Source organism: Coregonus clupeaformis, chromosome 2 (genome assembly GCF_020615455.1).
Source record: "Coregonus clupeaformis isolate EN_2021a chromosome 2, ASM2061545v1, whole genome shotgun sequence".
NCBI classification, from domain to species: Eukaryota; Metazoa; Chordata; class Actinopteri; order Salmoniformes; family Salmonidae; genus Coregonus; species Coregonus clupeaformis.
In genome coordinates this window covers 16,441,568-16,456,209 of record NC_059193.1, presented here as the reverse complement: position 1 = coordinate 16,456,209, position 14,642 = coordinate 16,441,568, and the positions used below count along the sequence as shown (strand labels likewise).

At 48.3% G+C, this 14,642-nt stretch overlaps 1 protein-coding gene across 1 annotated transcript in view; it reads left to right on the top strand.

Annotated features, from left to right (window-relative positions):
- The window catches only part of LOC121530909 (histone-lysine N-methyltransferase, H3 lysine-36 specific-like), a 44,595-nt gene that overhangs the window by 7,614 nt on the left and 22,339 nt on the right, over positions 1–14,642 (top strand). The window contains exons 9-13 of the mRNA XM_045226719.1: positions 34–156; positions 5,603–5,726; positions 7,628–7,828; positions 8,807–8,986; positions 13,060–13,216. Coding sequence (XP_045082654.1) covers positions 34–156; positions 5,603–5,726; positions 7,628–7,828; positions 8,807–8,986; positions 13,060–13,216 — 785 coding nt within the window. The remainder of the gene's footprint in view (positions 1–33; positions 157–5,602; positions 5,727–7,627; positions 7,829–8,806; positions 8,987–13,059; positions 13,217–14,642) is intronic.

Below are 14,642 nucleotides of genomic sequence, written 5' to 3'. Positions count from 1 at the left end.
ATGTTGTGTAATAACACCTCTCCTCTCCTCCAGGTGTTCTCTCCTGGTCTGAATGACAGTTTCTCCCTACCTGGTGACGGGTCCCTGCTCTCCGGCACTAAGAAGAACACAGGAGAGAAAGGAGGAGCTGCATCCATGAAGGAGAATGTCTGTCAGGTAGGTCAACCGACAACATGCCACAACCGCTCTATTTTGTAGTGGCAGAATCAGTCAAAATAGCTCTAACCTCGATTTCCAGGCTTTCAACCCATCAGTATAGAAATAGCCGTTCCCAATAGCCGAGTGATGAATGAGGTTTGGGAGTATCGTAACGCAAGACTAAAGTGTGTGTGTGTGTGTGTGTAACGATCCCGGCAGTCTGAGTCGGGTCCTGTCTGGTGACTAGTTTTTCCTGTTCGTGATCTCCAGTTTCCCGAGGGTTCGGGAACGCTCCGGGGAGCTCTCTTGTTTTCCGCACCTGCATCCCATCAGCAATCTGCACACCTGGTCCTGATCATCACCCTTCTTAGGCTCTGGCCAAACATCCAGTTCCTGCCGGATCGTTAGCCATGAACATCACTCGTCCGGAACCCTCACCCTACCTCTGCCTGATGGTCGGCGGCTGCCGAGCCATCATTGGACCAACACCTGCACCCTCAACAACTCATCCACGCCGCCCGCTCTGTTCCCTGGATTATCCTGCACCTTTTTTGAATCTGTAATAAACCCTCACCTTCGTTCAACTCTCCTTGTCCTGGTCTGCTTCTGGGTTCTGTCTGAGGGAACCGTGACAGAACGATCCGGCCAGTAATGAACCCAGCGGACCTGGACTCTGTTCGCCATGCCATTACCCATCAGGAGAAGATGTTGGGCCATCATAGCACGGTACTACAGGAGATCGCGTTGTCAGTTCGGAACCTTTCTACCGGTCTGACGGAGGTCCAGAACCAACGCAAGTTTCCGGTGGAGGATCCACTACCGGTTTCACCCATCTCGCCTGCCGCTTCTGGAGCTGTGTCCTTCCGTGAGCCCGAGGTTCCGACGCCGGATAGATATGAGGGGGAGCTGGGAAGATGCCGTTCCTTCCTTATGCAGTGTGGATTAGTGTTCGATCTACAGCCCTACTCTTATGCCACAGACAAGGCTAGGATAGCCTTTGTGATTGCGTTGCTGCGTGGTCGAGCGCTGGAGTGGGCTTCAGCCGTTTGGGAACGACAAGACCCCTGCATGGCTTCATACCAGGGGTTCACGGCCGAGATGAGGAAGCTCTTCGACCATTCCGTCCGAGGGAGGGACGCAGCTAGGCGCCTGTTTTCGCTTCACCAAGGAACTCGCAGCGTGGCCGACTTCGTGATCGAGTTCAAGACGTTGGCGGTGGAGAGTGGATGGAACGAGGAGTCTCTGCAAGCGGCCTTTTACCAGGGTCTGTCGGAGCCGCTCAAGGATGAGTTGATCTCCTATCCGGAGCCTAGTGACCTGGACAGCTTGGTAGCCTTGTCTATTCGGGTGGATAATCGAGTCCGAGAGCGAAGGAGGGAGAAGCAATGGGGTCCGTCCAATCGATCAGCTTCTCAGTTCCCAGTCGGGTCGGGTGGTGGACCAGAACACGCCGATCATTCTCCACCACAATGGATTAGTGGAGAGGTCCTCTCTCCCGATTCTGAACCCATGCAAGTGGGGCGGCACGGGTTAACCAAGGAGGAGCGTCAACATAGACGTAAGACCAACTGCTGCCTCTACTGTGGTAGCTCGGGACATTACATCTCCACTTGTTCCCGGCGGTCGTCAAACTGCCCGGCTCGCTAAAGTTGGGAGGACTTTTAGCGAGCCAGTTTCAACCTCTCAGTACCTCTGTCAGACCCCGTTTCCCGGCTACCCTTGTGAACAGGAATCAGAGCTTAGCGCTTAACGCTTTTATCGATTCAGGTGCCGATGGAAGCTTTCTTGATGCCGAGTTGGTGGAACAGCTGGGGCTTTCCAAGGAGCAATTGCCGGAAGCCATTGAAGCGACCACTCTGAACGGCAGTAGTCTGGCACGTATCACGATGAGGACTGAACCGGTTAAGATGCGGTTGTCGGGGAATCATTCTGAGATGATTTCATTCTTCATTCTGCCGTCTTCCCATGTTCCTCTGGTCCTTGGATACCCCTGGCTGAAGGAACACAATCCCACGTTCGATTGGGTGACGGGCAAGGTAACGAGTTGGAGCCTTGATTGTCATGCTAACTGTCTCAAGACTGCCTGCCCCCATTCGGTTCCCAGTCAGGTGATTGAGGCTAAACCCCCAGATTTGTCCCTGGTTCCCGAGACATATCACGATTTGGGGGAAGTTTTCAGTAAGCAGAAGGCTCTGTCACTCCCTCCCCACCGACCATATGATTGTGCCATCAACCTGGTTCCTGGAGCTGTCTACCCCAAGGGAAGGTTATACAGTATCTCCCGACCTGAACGTGAGGCGTTGGAGACCTACATCAAGGAGTCCCTAGCTGCTGGTCTCGTTCGTCCCTCGTCATCACCCCTGGGGGGCAGGATTCTTCTTTGTGGGTAAGAAGGATGGCTCTCTTCGACCGTGTATTGATTATCGGGGGTTGAATGACATCACGGTCAAGAACAAGTATCCCCTGCCCTTGATGAGTTCTGCCTTCGACTCCTTACAGGGTGCTACGGTGTTCACCAAGCTAGACCTACGCAATGCGTATCACCTGGTCCGGATCAGAGAGGGGGACGAGTGGTTGACGGGTTTCAATACACCGATGGGTCACTTCGAGTATCAGGTGATGCCGTTTGGACTGACCAATGCTCCAGCGGTATTCCAGAGTATGGTGAACGACGTCCTGAGAGATATGATCGGTCTCTTTGTGTTTGTTTACCTGGATGACATTCTGATCTTCTCGAAGGAACCTTCCGACCACGTCCAGCATGTCCGGCAGGTTCTGCAGCGATTGTTGGAGAATCGCCTGTTCGTGAAGGCCGAGAAGTGCGAGTTTCACGCCCACACGACATCCTTTCTCGGGTACATCATCTCCAGGGGAGAGATTAGGATGGACCAGGAGAAGGTTAGAGCGGTTCTGGAATGGGCCCAGCCCGGTACGAGATTGCAGCTCCAGAGATTTTTGGGGTTTGCGAATTTCTACCGCAGATTCATCCGGGATTACAGCCGTGTGGCCGCTCCGTTAACTGCCTTGACTTCCAGTATCAGGACCTTCAAGTGGAATCCGGAGGCGGATCGAGCGTTTCTGGATTTGAAGAGGCGATTCACCAACGCACCGATTCTCTCTCAACCGGACACGGCCCGTCAGTTCGTCGTTGAAGTGGACGCGTCTGATGTGGGAGTTGGCGCCATCCTGTCGCAGCGATGCTCCACGGACAGTAAACTCCATCCCTGCGCCTACTACTCTCGTCGCCTTTCGCCTGCGGAGAGGAATTACGATGTGGGTAACCGGGAGCTTCTCGCGGTGAAACTTGCCTTGGAGGAGTGGCGCCACTGGTTGGAGGGCGGAGCAACCGTTTATTGTCTGGACTGACCACAAGAATCTTGCTTACGTGCAATCGGCTAAACGTCTCAACTCCCGTCAGGCCAGGTGGGCGTTGTTTTTCGGACGATTCAAGTTTGCCCTGACGTTCCGACCTGGATCTAAGAACGGCAAGGCGGACGCCTTGTCCCGGATGTTCTCCAAGACGGAGGAGAGTGGGTCCAAGACCGAGACAATCCTCCCCCGGAACTGCGTCGTGGGAGCAGTTATGTGGAAGATTGAGGAGGAGGTGCTGGCGGCCCTTCGGACTCAGCCCGGTCCCGGTAACGGTCCACCCGGTCGGTTGTTTGTGCCTGAGTCGGTTCGTCCTGCTGTCCTCAAATGGTCCCACGCCAGCAAGATGGCTTGTCACCCTGGCGTGGCTCGGACAATGGCGTTTCTTCGCAGACGTTTTTGGTGGCCTGCCATGGCCGAGGATACTCGGGGTTTTGTTGCTGCCTGTCCAGTGTGTGCGCAGAATAAGAGTACCAATCGGCCCAGCTCTGGACTACTTCACCCCCTTCCTATTCCCCGCGACCATGGTCGCATCTGGCCCTGGACTTCGTCACTGGGTTGCCCGCTTCTGAGGGGAACACGGTCGTTCTGACTATCGTGGACAGATTCAGCAAGTTCGCCCACTTTGTGCCAATTGCCAAGCTTCCCTCTGCCTCGGAGACGTCCGAGATCCTGGTTAGGGAGGTTTTCAGGGTCCACGGTTTGCCCAGTGATATCGTTTCCGACCGTGGCCCTCAGTTTACCTCTGCTGTCTGGAAGTCCTTCTGTTTGGCCATTGGAGCTACAGTCAGTCTCACATCTGGTTTTCACCCCCAATCCAATGGTCAGGCGGAGAGAGCCAACCAGAAGATGGAATCCACGCTACGCTGTCTGGTCTCTTCCAACCCCACCTCCTGGGTCTCTCAGTTGCCTTGGGTTGAGTATGCCCACAATACTCTCCCTACATCTGCCACTGGGATGTCTCCCTTCCAGTGCCTGTATGGCTACCAACCTCCCTTGTTCCCTTCTCAGGAGAAGGAGCTCTCAGTGCCTTCCGTTCAGGCCCATATTCGTCGTTGCCACCGGACCTGGCATCGGGCCAGAAAGGCACTCCTTAGAGTTTCGGACCGGTATCAGCTCCAGGCGAATCGTCGCCGGATCCCCGCTCCCACCTACACCATCGGAGATAGGGTCTGGTTGGCCACACGGGATCTTCCTTTACGGACTGAGTCTAGGAAGTTGTTACCGAAGTTCATTGGTCCGTTTGTGGTGGAGAAGGTGATCAATCCAGTGGCAGTTCGACTCAAACTACCGAGGACGCTCAGAGTCCATCCCACCTTTCATGTCTCCTGCCTCAAGCCTGTCTTCCTCAGTCCTCTGTTGCCTCCTCCGCCTCCTCCTCCTCCTCCTCGGATGATCGGAGGTGGTCCTGCCTACACGGTGCGTCGCATCATGGATTCCAGACGGCGGGGCCGGGGTTTCCAGTATCTCGTGGACTGGGAGGGGTATGGTCCTGAAGAGAGGAGTTGGATTCCGCGGCGACAGGTCCTAGATGCTGACCTCATCAGTGATTTCTACCGCCTCCATCCTGGCGCTCCGGGAGGTCCGCCCGGTGGCGTCTGAGTCGGAGGGGGGGTACTGTAACGATCCCGGCAGTCTGAGTCGGGTCCTGTCTGGTGACTAGTTTTTCCTGTTCGTGATCTCCAGTTTCCCGAGGGTTCGGGAACGCTCCGGGGAGCTCTCTTGTTTTCCGCACCTGCATCCCATCAGCAATCTGCACACCTGGTCCTGATCATCACCCTTCTTAGGCTCTGGCCAAACATCCAGTTCCTGCCGGATCGTTAGCCATGAACATCACTCGTCCGGAACCCTCACCCTACCTCTGCCTGATGGTCGGCGGCTGCCGAGCCATCATTGGACCAACACCTGCACCCTCAACAACTCATCCACGCCGCCCGCTCTGTTCCCTGGATTATCCTGCACCTTTTTTGAATCTGTAATAAACCCTCACCTTCGTTCAACTCTCCTTGTCCTGGTCTGCTTCTGGGTTCTGTCTGAGGGAACCGTGACAGTGTGTGTGTGTGTGTGTGTGTGTGTGTGTGTGTGTGTCTTGCAGGTGTGTGAGAGGACAGGCGAGCTGCTGCTGTGTGAGGGCCAGTGCTGTGGGGCGTTCCATCTGCAGTGTATCGGCCTATCAGAAGCCCCCAGAGGGAAGTTCATCTGTTGTGAATGCACTAAAGGTGAGTCTCTACCTGTCCGTGTACACCTCTCTGTCCATTTACAGTGGGGGGAAAAAAGTATTTAGTCAGCCACCAATTGTGCAAGTTCTCCCACTTAAAAAGATGAGAGAGGCCTGTAATTTTCATCATAGGTACACGTCAACTATGACAGACAAATTGAGGATTTTTAATGAATTTATTTGCAAATTATGGTGGAAAATAAGTATTTGGTCACCTACAAACAAGCAAGATTTCTGGCTCTCACAGACCTGTAACTTCTTCTTTAAGAGGCTCCTCTGTCCTCCACTCGTTACCTGTATTAATGGCACCTGTTTGTACTTGTTATCAGTATAAAAGACAACTGTCCACAACCTCAAACAGTCACACTCCAAACTCCACTATGGCCAAGACCAAAGAGCTGTCAAAGGACACAAGAAACAAAATTGTAGACCTGCACCAGGCTGGGAAGACTGAATCTGCAATAGGTAAGCAGCTTGGTTTGAAGAAATCAACTGTGGGAGCAATTATTAGGAAATGGAAGACATACAAGACCACTGATAATCTCCCTCGATCTGGGGCTCCACGCAAGATCTCACCCCGTGGGGTCAAAATGATCACAAGAACGGTGAGCAAAAATCCCAGAACCACACGGGGGGACCTAGTGAATGACCTGCAGAGAGCTGGGACCAAAGTAACAAAGCCTACCATCAGTAACACACTACGCCGCCAGGGACTCAAATCCTGCAGTGCAAGACGTGTCCCCCTGCTTAAGCCAGTACATGTCCAGGCCCGTCTGAAGTTTGCTAGAGTGCATTTGGATGATCCAGAAGAGGATTGGGAGAATGTCATATGGTCAGATGAAACCAAAATAGAACTTTTTGGTAAAAACTCAACTCGTCGTGTTTGGAGGACAAAGAATGCTGAGTTGCATCCAAAGAACACCATACCTACTGTGAAGCATGGGGTGGAAACATCATGCTTTGGGGCTGTTTTTCTGCAAAGGTACCAGGACGACTGATCCGTGTAAAGGAAAGAATGAATGGGGCCATGTATTGTGAGATTTTGAGTGAAAACCTCCTTCCATCAGCAAGGGCATTGAAGATGAAACGTGGCTGGGTCTTTCAGCATGACAATGATCCCAAACACACCGCCCGGGCAACGAAGGAGTGGCTTCGTAAGAAGCATTTCAAGGTCCTGGAGTGGCCTAGCCAGTCTCCAGATCTCAACCCCATAGAACATCTTTGGAGGGAGTTGAAAGTCCGTGTTGCCCAGCGACAGCCCCAAAACATCACTGCTCTAGAGGAGATCTGCATGGAGGAATGGGCCAAAATACCAGCAACAGTGTGTGAAAACCTTGTGAAGACTTACAGAAAACGTTTGACCTGTGTCATTGCCAACAAAGGGTATATAACAAAGTATTGAGAAACTTTTGTTATTGACCAAATACTTATTTTCCACCATAATTTGCAAATAAATTCATTAAAAATCCTACAATGTGATTTTCTGGAGAGAAAAAAATCTCATTTTGTCTGTCATAGTTGATGTGTACCTATGATGAAAATGACAGGCCTCTCTCATCTTTCTAAGTGGGAGAACTTGCACAATTGGTGGCTGACTAAATACTTTTTTTCCCCCACTGTACATTTGTGTCATTTAGCAGACGCTCTTATCCAAAACAGGTAAGGCTGCCTGGCACCATTCTAATCTTACAGGAGCCATTTACACCTGGTGCAGCCTCACCTATATACATATTCACCTTGACTTAACACTGTGTTACTAAGGTCTTACACCTGTACAGTGATACTGCCATGCTCATAGAGCATGTCTCTGCATCTGACAGAGGTACTCTGTATCTATACCCACAATGTATGTAAGCTGCTTTGGTGTATCACAAAGCTAAGAGTGTATCCTTTCCGTTGCAGGGGTCCACACGTGCTTTGTGTGTAAGAAGTCTGGTGACGGTGTGAAGAGGTGCATGGTGCCTGTCTGTGGGAAGTTCTACCACAACGAGTGTATCCTGAAACACACACCCACCCAGCACCAGAATAAAGGGGTTCGCTGCTCCCTCCACGTCTGTCTGTCCTGCCACATCACCAACCCCCTCAACCCCTGCAATTCCAAAAGTAGGTTCCACTTCCACTCTGCTTTGATAGAACCAGGGGTAAAGTAGAATTCATTTCTTCCCGGTACGAGACCTCCTATATGTGCACGAGTGCACCAACATTTGTGCACTATTAATTCAATAGGATCTCTGTGGGCCTAGTCGTAAAGATTAGTAATTTAACTAGTCAAATGGATTACCTTTTTATTGTGGCATAAACACAACCAGTCATGATGTTTTCATCTGATTGTCAAACAATCACTTCAGAAGGCTCCTTTACCAGGCTACCTGCACACATTCATCCACTAGAAACATATCCCAGCCTCCAAACAGTGGTGAAAGGAAAGAGACATCTGTTACACAAAACACCAAAAAAGTGTAATGACATTTGGCGATTGTCATTAGGCCAGAATTTCTGCGTCTACAGCTGTCTGCGCGCGTCTCTGTGTCGAGCCACTCATCTCTGCCTTGGCAAACTGTCCGTGATCTCGTCGAACCACATCACATTTTGGAGCGTAGGCTTTACCACCCGTTTTCAAGGCCATTCGCCCATTTGTCACGCCTCTGACATGCAGTAATGATAGGAAATGGTGTAATAGCCGACGGTTCTTGACATTTTGTTTGAATTATTGTGATAGGCTCATGTTTTACTGGTACGGTGCAGGGACACCGGACCGGACCGGACCGCCTTACTTTCACCCCTGGCAGAATAGAAATAGACCTAGGCTATAGGTTTTGTTTGGAATTGGAAGTGACACGATTAGAGTAGAGTTGTGTGATTTCTTTTTATGGGATGGAAAACCGATTGCTACAGTAGAATTGAAACATAACAAGTAGGGCTGAAAACCTGTAATGTGATTGGAGGACTAAGATTAGCTACAAACATCACTGCAGATTCTCTGTTTGTCTGGGATGGGATCCTAGTTTCTAACATGGCTGTGGAGATGTTTTGGTGTGTGTGTGTGTGTGTGTTGTTTTTGACCTGTGTTCCCTCCTCTAGGTCGTCTGACCCGCTGCGTGCGCTGCCCTGTGGCGTACCACGCTAACGACTACTGCATGGCGGCGGGCAGCGTAGTCCTGGCCAACAACAGCTTCCTGTGTCCCAACCACTTCACCCCCCGCAAGAACTACAAGAACCACGAACACATCAACGTCAGCTGGTGCTTCGTCTGCTCAGAAGGTTGGTGACTGGTTGGGTTGCTGTTGGTTATTGATTGGTGGGTTGATTGGTTGAGTGTTGTCAGTCTTGCAGAGTCCATTATACAAATGTGGTGGTATTATTATTAGAGGTGGAGTAATAATTTGAGTAGGAGTGTGGTGGAGTAATAATTTGAGTAGGAGTGTGGTGGAGTAATAATTTGAGTAGGAGTGTGGTGGAGTAATATGTGGATGACCTATGCTTAGGACTGTTGGGGTGACCATATTACCGGCGGTCACGAGTCATGAAGGCAGTCAAATTCCACGTGACCGTTTAGTCATAGTAATTATGCTTCTCCAAGCTCTGATGCTGCTGCTGGTCATTAGTAGCCTACCAAACTTGCTAACTGCCTGGTACTCAGCACTCTATTGTCCCTCTAATCACTCTGACATCAATGCAAATGTATTTGAAAATCTAATCAAACACTTCACGAGAGCCCATGAGCTCATGTTGCGCAACATTTCAATAGGCTGTGCAATTGCGTGAGAAAACAGAGTGATGGCCTCTATTAAAAAGATGAGGATCCCATCAGCTTTCTATAGGCTAGGCCTACTATATTTATTTCTCAACTTTCCTAATATTAAGCACATTGCTTATAAACTCAGCAAAAAAAGAAACGTCCTCTCACTGTCAACTGCATTTATTTTCAGCAAACTTAACATGTGTAAATATTTGTATGAACATAACAAGATTCAACAACTGAGACATAAACTGAACAAGTTCCACAGACATGTGACTAACAGAAATGGGATAATGTGTCCCTGAACAAAGGGGGGGGGTCAAAATCAAAGTAACAGTCAGTATCTGGTGTGGCCACCAGCTGCATTAAGTACTGCAGTGCATCTCCTCCTCATGGACTGCACCAGATTTGCCAGTTCTTGCTGTGAGATGTTACCCCACTCTTCCACCAAGGCACCTGCAAGTTCCCGGACATTTCTGGGGGGAATGGCCCTAGCCCTCACCCTCTGATCCAACAGGTCCCAGACGTGCTCAATGGGATGGAGATCCGGGCTCTTCGCTGGCCATGGCAGAACACTGACATTCCTGTCTTGCAGGAAATCACGTCCAGAACGAGCAGTATGGCTGGTGGCATTGTCATGCTGGAGGGTCATGTCAGGATGAGCCTGCAGGAAGGGTACCACATGAGGGAGGAGGATGTCTTCCCTGTAACGCACAACGTTGAGATTGCCTGCAATGACAACAAGCTCAGTCTGATGATGCTGTGACACACCGCCCCAGACCATGACGGACCCTCCAAATCGATCCTCGGTGTAACGCGCATTCCTTCGACGATAAACGCAAATCCGACCATCACCCCTGGTGAGACAAAACCGCGACTCGTCAGTGAAGAGCACTTTTTGCCAGTCCTGTCTGGTCCAGCGACAGTGGGTTTGTGCCCATAGGCGACGTTGTTGCCGGTGATGTCTGGTGAGGACCTGCCTTACAACAGGCCTACAAGCCCTCAGTCCAGCCTCTCTCAGCCTATTGCGGACAGTCTGAGCACTGATGGAGGGATTGTGCTTTCCTGGTGTAACTCGGGCAGTTGTTGTTGCCATCCTGTACCTGTCCCACAGGTGTGATGTTTGGATGTACCGATCCTGTGCAGGTGTTGTTACACGTGGTCTGCCACTGTGAGGACGATCAGCTGTCCGTCCCGTCTCCCTGTAGCGCTGTCTTAGGCGTCTCACAATACGGACATTGCAATTTATTGCCCTGGCCACATCTGCAGTCCTCATGCCTCCTTGCAGCATGCCTAAGGCACGTTCACGCAGATGAGCAGGAACCCTGGGCATCTTTCTTTTGGTGTTTTTCAGAGTCAGTAGAAAGGCCTCTTTAGTGTCCTAAGTTTTCATAACTGTGACCTGTAATTGCCTACTGTCAGTAAGCTGTTAGTGTCTTAACAACCGTTCCACAGGTGCATGTTCATTAATTGTCTATGGTTTGTCTTAACGACCGTTCCACAGATGCATGTTCATTAGTTGTTTATGGTTTATTGAACAAGCATGGGAAACAGTGTTTAAACCCTTTACAATGAAGATCTGTGAAGTAATTTGGATTTTTACTAATTATCTTTGAAAGTCCTGAAAAAGGGACGTTTCTTTTTTTTCTGAGTTTATTTACGACAGGAGTATAGCCTACCTGGCTGGCATGAAAATAAACCACGAGGAATAGCGTCCTCCATTCACTATTTAAGTGCATAGATTACATGTATTGTTTCCCGCTGCCCCTGTTTCGATACAGGTGCATGGTAACGGTCCATTCTAAATCAAAACAAATTCCACACATACAGTATATTATTTAGTATATGTAAAGACAAGATTAAATCAAGAATAGTCTGATGGGTGACAATATTAGCTTATCACTTGTGAATTATATATCACTTGTGAATGATGCCCAGCATAAGAAACTATGCCTTTTTTTTGCGACTTGTTTGAATCATAGTCGCACACCTCATGTAGCCTAATCCATAGGCCTATATGTTTTGATAAGGTTTGTATTACAACTAAAGTGGCCAAATAACTTCTTAAAATTAAGCACATTAATCCGCTTTACAAGGGGTGTAGAGCCTAACTGGCATACATAAGCAGCGCGTGAGTTTCAAGTTTGGGGAAGATTTTCACCATAAAAATGACCTTTATAATAAAAGCATTACATGCATAATTGCATTTGCGGTCACTTTTGATAATGGTGTTTTCCTGCTAATGGAACATTTGCGCTTATAGCCTACTGCCGTGTGCGCATTGCTGCTCTTATAATGTGAAGAAATAGCCTAATAGTTTATCAACATTTTAAGCTAAACGTTCTGATCTGTTGCGTCAGCCTCATTGTGTAAAAAATGTTTTTTGATGATAGTGGTTGTATTAATTTGGGATCTATCACGTCCCACAACTGTTCCAGACTATGTTTGGAATATTTATTTCTCACGCAGAATGGAATAGGTTAACCTTTGTACTATGGGGGATAGTAGATTGACATAGGCCAGTGCTTTTGCTGTTCGTTAGGCCTACTCATCTTGTCGGCTGACGAAAAGTACATGTGGACAGTTCTTCCAATATCTTCAATATGCACCTTGGAATTGGATAAGGACGTACGCAGTTGCGTCCCCGATGTGTCTGTCTTCACTTGTAGCCTGTGAGAAAGACCCGATCACGTGATGGAGTGCGCAGCACTCAGGGAGAAGGGCACAACGGCCACTGGCCGCAAAAGGCATGGATCTTTTTAGGGTGCATTACGGCCACACAAAAGTGATGCCGCCATTAAATTCTAGCTTTTTTTCAAGTGCTTGTCAAATTGTGAATGAGTGACTTGGAGTGTGTACAGCCTGCGCAAAAAACAAAGCAGAGCTCATGCCTTTCAAGCGACTTTTCTCAAATCATCATTAGAGTCGCATCATGCAGCCTTACAATGTATTAAAAATCAAAACATATAGCCCAACGTTTGTAGAACAACTAAAGTTACATTAATAACTCTAAATTAAGCATATAGGAGTACCTGTTTCAATTCATACTATAAAATAATGCCACGGAATTCTAAGCAAATCTTGTCTGCTAAATGAACTAGTGTAGCCCACAGCCATTTGGAATAGCCACATCAGGACCTAACATAAGGACAACTCAGAGTATGCTATTATGTTCTTCTGAAATAGACTACATTTTCTTCATATCATGTTTCTGTAGATCTGTCTAAAATAAATAATGGATTTATTGTGATGGTGTAGGCTATATTACATGGATTTATTAGACTTTTTAAAATGTTGATGTTCCAAAGGTCAGCATCAGTGGCTTGTAGGCTATGTGTGGAAGCCAGGAGATGCTAAATGTGTTTATGTTAATTAACGGTCAGTTACCGTGAGACCGGCAGTTATTTGCTTGACAATCACCTGCTGACGAAATTTCGTGACTGCCACAGCCCTACCTACGCTCGCTCCTCACAGAGTAAAAAGGTTGAAGTGAAACATAAAGTGAAATGAAGCATTCAGCCTCCCATCCTGAGGTCATTGGGTCAGATCTGGTTGACTTGGTGTCTGAGCTGCACCTCCTCCTGTCTCCCTGCAGGGGGCAGTCTGCTGTGCTGCGAGTCCTGTCCTGCTGCCTTCCACCGAGAGTGTCTGAACATCGAGATGCCCGAGGGGAGCTGGTTCTGCAACGACTGCAAGGCCGGGAAGAAACCACACTTCAAGGACATCCTCTGGGTTAAAGTGGGAAGATACAAGTAAGAAACACTGGTCTTTTAGAAATAATATCCATGCTTTTGGGCAGAACCAACTCAGTGATACTTTTCGCCCGTGTCAACATATAAAAAAAATAATAGCTCAAGAGCAGTACCTGAAACCCAGTCATATTGTTATTGATCAGAATCTCTGTGTGTATAATCTGCATCTACACTGAGTATACCAAACATTAGGAACACCTTTTCTAATATTGAGTTGCCGCTATTACTGTTACGGTGATCGTATTACCGCCACACCGGCGGTCACGAGTCATGAAGGCAGTCATATTCCACGTGACCGTTTAGTCACGGTAATTAGGCTTCTCCAAGCTCTGATGCTGCTGCTGGTCATTAGTAGCCTACCAAACTTGCTAACTGCCTGGTACTCAGCTCTCCTTTGTCCCTCTAATCACTCTGACATCAATGCAAATGTAATCGAAAATCTTAACCCTTTTGCAATTATGTTAGCACAGCTGAAAACTGTTGGGCTGATTTTAAAGAAGCAATAATAACTGGCCGCCATGAGACTAGCTGAGTATCTGGAGCATCAGCGATTGTGGGTTCGATTACAGGCTCAAAATGGCCAGAAACAAATAACTTTCTTCTGAAACTCGTTAGTCTATTCTTGTTCTGAGAAAAGAAGGCTATTGCATGCGAGAAATTGCCAAGAAACGGAAGATCTCATACAACGCTGTGTACTACTCCCTTCACAGAACAGCGCAAATTGGCTCTAACCAGAATAGAAAGAGCAGTGGGAGGCCCTGGTGCACAACTGAGCAAGAGGACAAATACATGAGTGTCTAGTTTGAGAAACAGACGCCTCACAGGTCCTCAACTGGCAGCTTCATTAAATGGTACCCGCAAAACTACAGTCTCAACAGTGAAGAGGCGACTCCGGGATGCTGACCTTCTATGCGGAGTTGCAAAGAAAAAGCCATATCTCAGACTGGACAATAAAAAGAAAAGATTAAGATGGGCTTCTTTAATCAGCCCAACAGTTTTCAGCTGTGCTAACATAATTGCAAAAGGGTTTTCTAATGATCAATTAGCCTTTTAAAATGATTAACTTGGATTAGCAAACACAACGTGCCATTGGAACACAGGACTGATGGTTGCTGAAGGTCGAGAGCCGTGCGTCCTCCATTAAAATCAGCCGTTTCCAGCTACAATAGCCATTTACAACATTAACAATGTCTATACTGTATTTCTGATCAATTTTGTGTAATTTTAATGGACAAAAAAAATGCTTTTCTTTCGAAAACAAAGACATTTCTAAGTGACCCCAAACTTTTGAACGGTAGTGTATGTAAAGACAAGATTAAATCAAGAATAGTCTGATGGGTGACAAAATTAGCCTATCACTTGTGAATTATATAGTATCACTTGTGAATGATGCCCAGCATAAGGCAAGAAACAAAGCCTTTTTTTT